This window comes from Schizosaccharomyces cryophilus (genome assembly GCF_000004155.1).
Source record: "Schizosaccharomyces cryophilus OY26 unplaced genomic scaffold supercont4.6, whole genome shotgun sequence".
Taxonomy (NCBI): Eukaryota; Fungi; Ascomycota; class Schizosaccharomycetes; order Schizosaccharomycetales; family Schizosaccharomycetaceae; genus Schizosaccharomyces; species Schizosaccharomyces cryophilus.
The window spans coordinates 14,610-23,373 of record NW_013185629.1 but is presented as its reverse complement, the minus strand read 5'-3'; the positions used below and the strand labels follow the sequence as shown (position 1 = coordinate 23,373).

Genomic DNA, 8,764 nt, shown 5'->3' with positions numbered 1-8,764 from the left:
TGCTGTGAATGGTGTTGAACGTGCCACTTGAAACGAAAAAGGGTATTACCTGACAGAAAGTGGTTTTTATGTGAATTGCGACATGCTGCGGTTGGCTGCTGAAATATTGCATAAGAAAGGCTTTATTCCACCGCCAGGTATTGAATACATGACTACAGAGGAAAGCGAAAGGATATCCCAATGACTGAAAATAATAGTGGGTGTAGATTCCAAAGGTGTTGCTATTCGTGGAAGGAAGCTACTAGGCTGGGAACCCAACATGCCAAGCTTTAAAGACGAGCTCGAGAATGCTTTGGATACGAACACACTGCAATTCGACCTCGTCTAGAAGGTTATTAAAACCTTGATATAAATCCATCCTAAATCTACACAATCTGGGCTCCATATTTCTTCGAGATCGTCTCTACCTAATCTTAACATTCGGGGACCTGACCTGCTATTGTGTAACTATCTTTTGCAGGATTCTCTCCTACCTTTGTTCTTTCCTTTTTATTGAAGGTATATGCCTGTCGTTTTTGAGAGGCATGGACCTTCGACTAAGGTGATACTAAAGCGGAAGCAAAAAAAGCAATGGTTATCCTTGAATCAATAATTAAATTCTTATTAGCTCTATTAAACAAATTAAAAAGAATCAGGAATTAAGGGCTCTAGAAGAATAAATAACAACCAACATGTGAATTAGAAAGAACCAACTAGAGAGTCAACGATCCATATCATCCCACGACGACCTCACTTGTTCCTTGCTCAAAGCCGCAAAGCCACGATGGAACCAATAGAGCTTTAACAACAACGGCCTATGAAATGTGTTTATATGCAAAAGCTCAACGGAAATAAATACAACGGGAAACGAAAGAAACAAAATAAAACATTTAAAGAAAACACAAGCCTGCATAGAGAATAAATGAAAAGACAGGACATCATCATAAGAATGGTTCAAGCATGAGATTCGTTTCCAGTGCTTTCAGCATCCCTAGCCTGACTCGGTTTGTGATGTATCCTTGGATGTTGCTCAAAACATTCAGATGATGGTTGTCCGGCAGTATTATCACTACGATTGTTGGATTGATTTTCAGACCCTGCTGGCATAGTGTTTAGTGGGATCCAGTTACCATCCGTCGAGTCGTTTCTTTCCGACGACATCCTGAAACCAAGAGCAGCAATAATACAAGAAGCAATCCCAGAAGCAATCCAAGGAATCCAAGAAGCAATCCCAGAAAGCACTAAAGCAATAAAATCCAGCAACACTATAAGTACCCCATTAGTAAACTTATAAAATCAAAATTCCACCATTCCACTTACGTGAAAAAACAAACAAGAACATGTAGAAAGCCGCGATGACAAGAACAATCGCTAGAGCAATCTGAAACCGTAACCCTACAAACTCTTTCATCGATTCCTTTATAAAGGGGACAAGAAAAAAGTAAGAAAAGAAAAAGTCCAATACGATTGAACCAATAAAGCACCAACCAAGCCGGAGAGCTTCATTCTCCTGTCTGCGTTGTGCTTCAGGAATTCTCGCAATTTTTCCCGGCCAGAAAACTAGAGACGGTAATGCCATGAAGAGACTCCTTAATGTCATGAAGAAATTCGTTATTGATTCGAAGGAAAGGTTTAGTCGCATGTTTATGGAAGATTCTTTGTTTTCTGGGTACGATGGAGCTGGATCAGAATGTAAACATAAGCAACCTTTTTCCATATCGTCCAGATGTGAATAGGAGTTTTCGCTGTATTTCGGCAAAAAGCTGTCAGAACTTACAGAAGAGCTCAAGCAAAAAGATTTGGCTTGTTTCGCAGCCTCTAGCTGAATTTCTTTTTCTTTTTCGTACATTTTTCTTAGAATAGAGTCATCTGTCACCAATGCGATGGGTTAGGACTGCACTGTGAACTAGAGAATTACGACGCAGTAGAAGGGTCAAAAGGCATGCAAATTTCTCGATAAGCGCCTAAATTAACTGACCCTAAAAGAAAAAACCGAAAAAGCCGAGAAAACCATAAAAAACCGAGAAATGAGTCCGCAATGGCGATAACCAGAGTTTTGCAGAGGTGAAGTAATGGCTTTGCAAGTTTCGCATTCCTTCGGTATCCTTCGCTAAACTATTACGTTCACTAAAAATACCGCTATTTTCGATGTATACCGTCACCTCTCCCAAGTGACAGTGTTGTCTTACGAGTAGCATACTGCTTTGTTTATGTTGTCTAGCCAAAAAAAAGAAAAAAGAAATAAAAAGTAATCTCCAGTTATAACATGATTCATCATTTAGTGCCATTGTACTTTGCAAAGTCTTACAGAAAAGAGACTTGTAAAAGATTTAAATGTTTTACTCTTGCTCTTTACCACTTTAATTTTTTTTTACTTTCTATTTTCAGCTTTACCCCTATTTAAAGTTCGATGGATCACAATCCAGCTGAAACGAGTGGAGTCTATTTGGAATGAATGCACCTTCTGTTTAAAGCAATCGCTTAATTAGATTTAACTTCTATCTTTATAAACTCATCCTTTATCGAGAGCTGCTGTAATTCTTTCTTACAAGCTCAAATACACAGTCGCATATCTTGTCTTTTTATCTATATAATTGTTTTTATTTTTATTAACCATGTTAACAAACTGCAATTTGTTCATACTGTCGTTGTTAACATTCCAGTACTTTCAATAAAAGAGGATACATTTTTTGATTACCAACGTGTTATTACTCGTAACGTCGTAACATACGACAACGTTAAGACGCAGTAAGTTTTATTTTTATTTTTTGAGCTATACCTGTATCAAGGTCGGAGTAAAAAATATAAAGTATTGACTATATACATACATATACATAAGGTTTTTTTTTTTTTCAATACATTCATGGGTAATAAAGAAATCCCTTTTTTATAATATATTAATTAAGGGGAACAAAAAATTGTAAGCTGTTGCTGAATTATGGTAGTGACAGTTTGCCAAGTGGTTCATGATTAAAAAAGTAAACAAACAATAATCACTTGACCGTAAATTAACTAGATTATATTACAGTCCTTTTTAGCGACCGCTTCTTCTGATGTGTGGGAACTCTCCCAGCTTTGTATGGATCATCCGCTTGTGCTCGAGCAGTATCGAATTCAGTTGCATAAGCTAGATTTATTTACATCCAACCGCTCTTCCACTAGTACAGAAATGCTCTCCAAAAACATTATTAAGTATCGTGTCTTTGTTGAGGCAACTCACTTCATCACCAGTGCAATGACTCAAGCAGCGACTAATATGGTCAACTATTTCTCCAGAACCAACTGTACAATCTGCACTCCATGAAGCGCAGCAACTTTGGTAACAAAACGAACGAGGCCCATTCACGAAGGTCCTTGGGTTATTACTCAAATATGCATCTAAAGAATAGCATCCGTTTCTGGGAGCTGCATGCTTTGTACTACAGCCAAATGTGCCGTCGTATCGCTTTTCAAGTTCATTGACGTACCTAGATCCTTTGCTGCTCAAATTTTCGAAAAACTCTTTTAATTTTTCATTGGACGTGTTTTTACTGAGTTTGGTAAAAACCGTAGTATCATTTCTAATGAAGTGCAGTAAATCTGTAGCAAAATGAGAATCATCCTTTAACTGCATGTAATCATTATAACCACCAGCGGAAGCGAAATGAGCAAGGTATACAAGATCACCAATCAAGCCTTTTTCGTCCGCTTGGGAGGCTAAACTTAAAAGCGAATTCACTTTATCAAAATTGTCTCCAGATACGAAATAAAGAGTGTAATTAAATTGGCTCAAATTATGATCATATAAGCTTGAGTAAATTCCTGAATGACTTATAATCCCATCATCCCCTGAAACGCCATCAGCATAACTATTCGCAAGGAGGTTTAGAGCACTATCATAATTATTGCTATTTATTTGGATTGCATTAGCGAGTGTAATAATAAAGCTCGCAAAGGCTAAAAGAATCATCATAATGACTTGAATCGCTAGTTCTTGTCAATTGTGTGCACAAATGACAATACGTTGCAGTATTATTTATAATAAAACAGAGCAACCATAAGCTACAATTTTTCCTTTTTTTTTTCGGTCTATGATGACTTCACTATCATATGACCCCTTTTGCGTTTTTTTCTGGGATGTTCGTTTCTCTAATGGTAATTTCTTACTCGCACTACTCCGCACCGCAATAGTCCCGGCTCCGGATATACGGTCCCACATGTGTATGGGTTTTAGATACTACTATCGGCATTAATTTCTCCGAATCTTTTGTTCGTTTTTTTTTTTNTTTTTTTTTTTTTTTGTTAATTAGATTATCGTTTTCAAACGTTACCTATGTTAGTGAGGGTAATAATTGTCTTTTCTTAAAAAAGAAAAAGTGGTTCGTGTAAAGAATTCCAAGTACTAGTCTATGAATAAAAAAAGATGATTGTTTAGATAGATTTGGGTTAATTTTACGTAATGCAAGCTCCTCATTGACCGAATAAGAAGAATTAATGTTTCACGAAAAGTACATTTCATATGCTGAACATAGGTTCACTAGCTCGTTTGTTTGCACTTTATGAAATAACCACATTTGAGGGACTATTCGCGAAACTCTGTATAACATGTTTCGCGAATATTTATCGACTTCTTTTGTAATATTTACAGTAAAGTTGAATTAACATTTGAGGACTCGTTTCAGAATTTAGCTAACTATGTTGCATCAAAATAGTTAGCAAGGATGATCCCGAATAATGTTCAGATATGTTCATATTGATGAATTTTTCTTGACTAACCAAATAGACACTCTGGTTCGATCTAGCTCAACATACGTTATGCTTATTGTTTCTCAAATCTAACTTAAATTATTGTTATTATTATTATTATCATCTAGCAATTCAAAGCCTTTCCAAAGTGAAATTTTGTCTTTGAGGTTATATTTAGTTAGTAAGGTATCAATATTATCCAAATTTTTAAAGTCCGTACATATGTATATACGATAAAAGGTGTAAACATCCGCTAATGCGCCACTGCTGATACTTGTAATTGTAAAATCAAGAATATAGCAAGTTTAATATAAGCGAAAAAAAAAATTGCAATTAATTGAGGTTGAAATCAACTGAACGCACTGGGAATGCGATGTTGAAGGAGGGGTAAGTCGACCTATGTCCCCTTTCTGCTATTCATATCTTTATTCATTACTCATGTAACGTTGTTATAGGTAAAAGTTAGAAGAACACCTTGAATGAACCCAGTTCTATTCCACCATAACAAATATTTATATTACGAAACTCATCTGAGTTTAAAGCTTTGGATTACCAACTACTCGCATTTGCTTGAGCGAGTATGGGATTCGATGAAAAAGCGAAGCTATTTTTATCTATATCCATTTGGTCTTTCTCTAACATAGCTTGTCAAGATTGCCGGCTAAGTAAGATGAAATGCACTCTATTGAGATACATAAAGCACCTTATCCTCCATCTCATTATTACTGCAACGATTCTAAAGGCATAGACTTGCGAAAAAAAATAAAAAATAAAATGTGAAAACCACAACTCAAGTCCAAACCAAATAGCAAAAATGCTAAAAATTTTAGAAATTATGAGAGCCTACAGCACCCCGGATTCCCATGTTGTCTCCAACCATAGTACTAACGAGGCCCTCAGACGTTTTCACTTTACTGCAGTGATCGGACGGGAACTGGTGTTTTCGCCTAGGTGTGGCCGTAGACACCTAACAGATGCCTAGTTGTATTGTATACCAAATTTTTAAGAGTGGACAAAAGTAGGGTAGGCATCAAAAATCAAAAACGGCAGCTATTCCTTAACCATTTCTAGGGGGGAGGGAGGGGTTTTTTAAATTTAACTTGAACATTGCGAGCCAACTTGCTCGATTGCCTGTGAAGTTGGAAGCAAACATTGTCTTCATAATTCGTTCGTTATCTTTTTAAACTTAAATGTAACAGATAGTTTTTTATTTTAACCTTTATAAATTTTGTCTTATTACTTTCGGTAGACATTGGGTAAGCAAGTGAACAAACATGCATCATTAAAGATGAAGGGAATTGATGAATCAATAAATGTGAATGCCAAAATTGGACAAATCAGCTCAGTTGAAAACGATGAAAAAGAACGAGCTAATTAATAATATTATTCAAATACATTTATAGAAAAAAAATCAGAGTGTTGTAAATAAGAGGTACAACGATAATTCAGGTCGATGAAACAACATTAAGATGAATAAAAAATGAATGAAATTAGGCATCTATGAAATGAACTGCCAAAATATTGTTTTTTCTGCTTGCTAAACAGGTATGAGGAAATTCTTTACTTCATCTACGAATTGTTGCTGGTTCATGCTACATGGAGTTTGAAGCCAATAACGAGGAGCGAGAGAAGCACAGTAGAAAGAGAATCTATGCAAACTATTCTTCAATGAAATGCTACTACATATAAAGGATGGAATACAATTGAAACAACTCAAAGATTCGATAAGTTAGGTTGATAACAAATTTATGCCACACAATAATAAACCCTCACGCAGAATTACTTTGGTGCAAAACAAACATCAACAGTTCATCGATACTGTCAGTCAACTGATATTGATTTAAGCAGGCTTTAGAAAAATCAATTTAGCAAAGGACAACGGATTAGGAACTTGAACATGTTTGAGATAAAGCAAGCAGAAAGCGCCAAGGATAGAAAAAGTCATATAGTGCATTAAAGATTATTAACCACTAATGTGACTGTTGAAAGCGAAGCAGGTGGTCTCTGCGTGTCGGTTCGTTGACAACTTTAAACGTAAAATACAAAGCGGATATAAATAAAAACGAAAGTTTTGTCTTTTTTTTTTTTTTTTTTTTTTTTTTTAGTTATTATTACATTTTTTCTAACTGTCGCAACTTTATTCGTAAAACAAGCTGTTAATTTAAAAATGCTTACTTCTTTAAGCAGGGCAGGATAATATATAAAATGGATCTCTTCTAAGGGTTTCCTCTCGCAATATCACGATGTACTTAAAATACGGCTGTCTTTCTTTCGGTCGACTATATGTAGGCTGTTGGTCTACTGTTTGAATTAGTTGGTATCGATTTATTTACTTAAAACTTGGTGAGTGTTCTTGAGGATATTAAGAGACGCTCATATATGAATGTGGGGGTTTGTCGATGTATATTTGAATATAACCAGAGTCAGGATGAAACAAGGAAAAACCCAAGAATTCGTTTAAAAGAACGCATTAACGGATTTCGATAATTCTCGATTGGTACTTTTAATTTTATTACGATGTTTTTAGTGGACATTTTGGTTGTTTTTGTTTTCGTAAATATTTTCAGGGAAAATTATAAAGAAATTGATACATGTTTCAAAGATAAAAGAGAAGTAAAGTAATTAGACTTGAGAAAAAGACGATGATTTTATTCGTTTGATATTTGCAATAGTTAGCAGTTAAATGCGTTTCGTTCGCGTCCATATGCACGATAATTTCTTAAAACACTAATATTATCGACAATTCTTGGTGGGTGTGATGGTATAATGGTGGGATTTCGGTTGGGTAAGTATACAAACTGTCTCGTCTCGTTTCAGTCTTAGTTGCAGTAACGGATTAGAAAAACGACGATTGATATTTGTAGTAATGAATCATCCAGTAGCTGTATGAAATCACCCAACAGAGCCCATAATGATGTATGTTACCAGTAGGCTTACGCCTAACTTTCCCCGTCCCACAAATACTAGGAACTTAAGATTGATGACTTAGGATAAATATTCATGTTGAACAGTTACTACCAGTGCACACCCAAGGTTAGTTGATGTATTCTTCAACTAACCTACGTTACCGGAGTAAATTTTGACTGGTCTCTCATTTTCACTCCAGCCAATGAACCATCCAACCGTCTGATATACTATGATTATTAAAGATAGACGTCTACAAATACTGCTAATCTGTATCCATCACTTACAATAATGGTAGAACAATACCTACTGTAAACTGTCTGATAAAGTAACAATAATAGGTAATCTACCAGTTATGACAACTTACTAACTGGACTCCTATACCGATATGTCATTGGTATTTAGGTATAATAGCTGCTATATTCATAAAACTTCATTAAGGAGCTCGTCCAAAATGAATAACCAGGTTGATGTATGATCATTACTACTGATACTACGGCTAGCGTCAGACGCCTTACTATATCTTCCTTAAATACGTCAACCTGGTTGCAATTAGATTCTTGCAACCCAAATCACCGAGGGGACATCGCTCATAGTGAGAAAAGAAAGAAACAACACCTTTCTTACAATCCCAATGGGAGAGTTCCTACATTAATTGATCATCAAAACAATGATTATGCGATTTGGGAGTCGGATGCTATTTTGGCATACTTGACAGACAGATACAACAAGGAAAGAAAGATTTCGTTGCCTCATGATCATCCAGAGTACCATCATTTGCTTCAGTATCTGTTTTTCCAGTCTTCAGGTCAAGGTGTCATTTGGGGACAAGCATCCTGGTTTAACTTTTACCATCCAGAACCTGTTGCATCTGCCATTACTAGATACAGGAATGAAATAAAGCGTGTGCTCGGTGTTTTAGAAAGTATTCTCCAAGACAAGGACTATCTCGTTGCTGACAAGTACACGATCGCCGACATGTCTTTTATTAATTGGAACGATTTGCTACCTGCGCTTTTTGGAAAAGGAAGGCATGAATTCAAAGAAGATCTTCCACAATTGGACTTCGAAAAGGAGTTCCCCAAGACCTATGCTTGGCATAAACGTCTTACTGAGCGTCCCGCCGTCGCTGCGACCATAGCGGAACGACAACAAG

General features: G+C 36.1%; 3 protein-coding genes and 1 non-coding gene across 4 annotated transcripts in view; 1 reads left to right on the top strand and 3 right to left on the bottom strand.

The window, feature by feature from the left end:
* Positions 1–933: 933 nt before the first annotated feature.
* Positions 934–1,828, bottom strand: SPOG_05763 (uncharacterized protein; the record flags this gene model as incomplete). The annotated part of the gene is made up of 2 exons (XM_013169605.1): positions 934–1,244; positions 1,300–1,828. The coding sequence occupies 2 exons, from the start codon at positions 1,826–1,828 to the stop codon at positions 934–936; spliced, it is 840 nt and encodes a 279-aa protein (XP_013025059.1).
* Positions 1,829–2,769: 941 nt separating this feature from the next.
* Positions 2,770–4,022, bottom strand: SPOG_00890 (uncharacterized protein). The gene has a single exon (XM_013169161.1). It carries the CDS (start codon positions 3,929–3,931, stop codon positions 3,113–3,115), a length of 819 nt encoding a protein of 272 aa, XP_013024615.1. The 5' UTR covers positions 3,932–4,022; the 3' UTR covers positions 2,770–3,112.
* A 1,522-nt stretch (positions 4,023–5,544) lies between these two features.
* SPOG_16324 lies at positions 5,545–5,665 on the bottom strand. Its single transcript, XR_001203108.1, has one exon. It is a non-coding gene; the product is annotated as a 5S ribosomal RNA (ribosomal RNA).
* A 2,417-nt stretch (positions 5,666–8,082) lies between these two features.
* The window catches only part of SPOG_00889 (glutathione S-transferase Gst1), a gene marked incomplete at both ends in the record, with an annotated part of 1,249 nt that continues 567 nt past the window's right edge, over positions 8,083–8,764 (top strand). The window contains one exon of the mRNA XM_013169160.1: positions 8,083–8,713. Coding sequence (XP_013024614.1) covers positions 8,083–8,713 — 631 coding nt within the window. The remainder of the gene's footprint in view (positions 8,714–8,764) is intronic.

Bases quoted from the DNA above. Each gene is read 5' to 3' on its own strand.
- SPOG_00890 (XM_013169161.1), bottom strand. From the start codon at position 3,931: ATGATGATTCTTTTAGCCTTTGCGAGCTTTATTATTACACTCGCTAAT.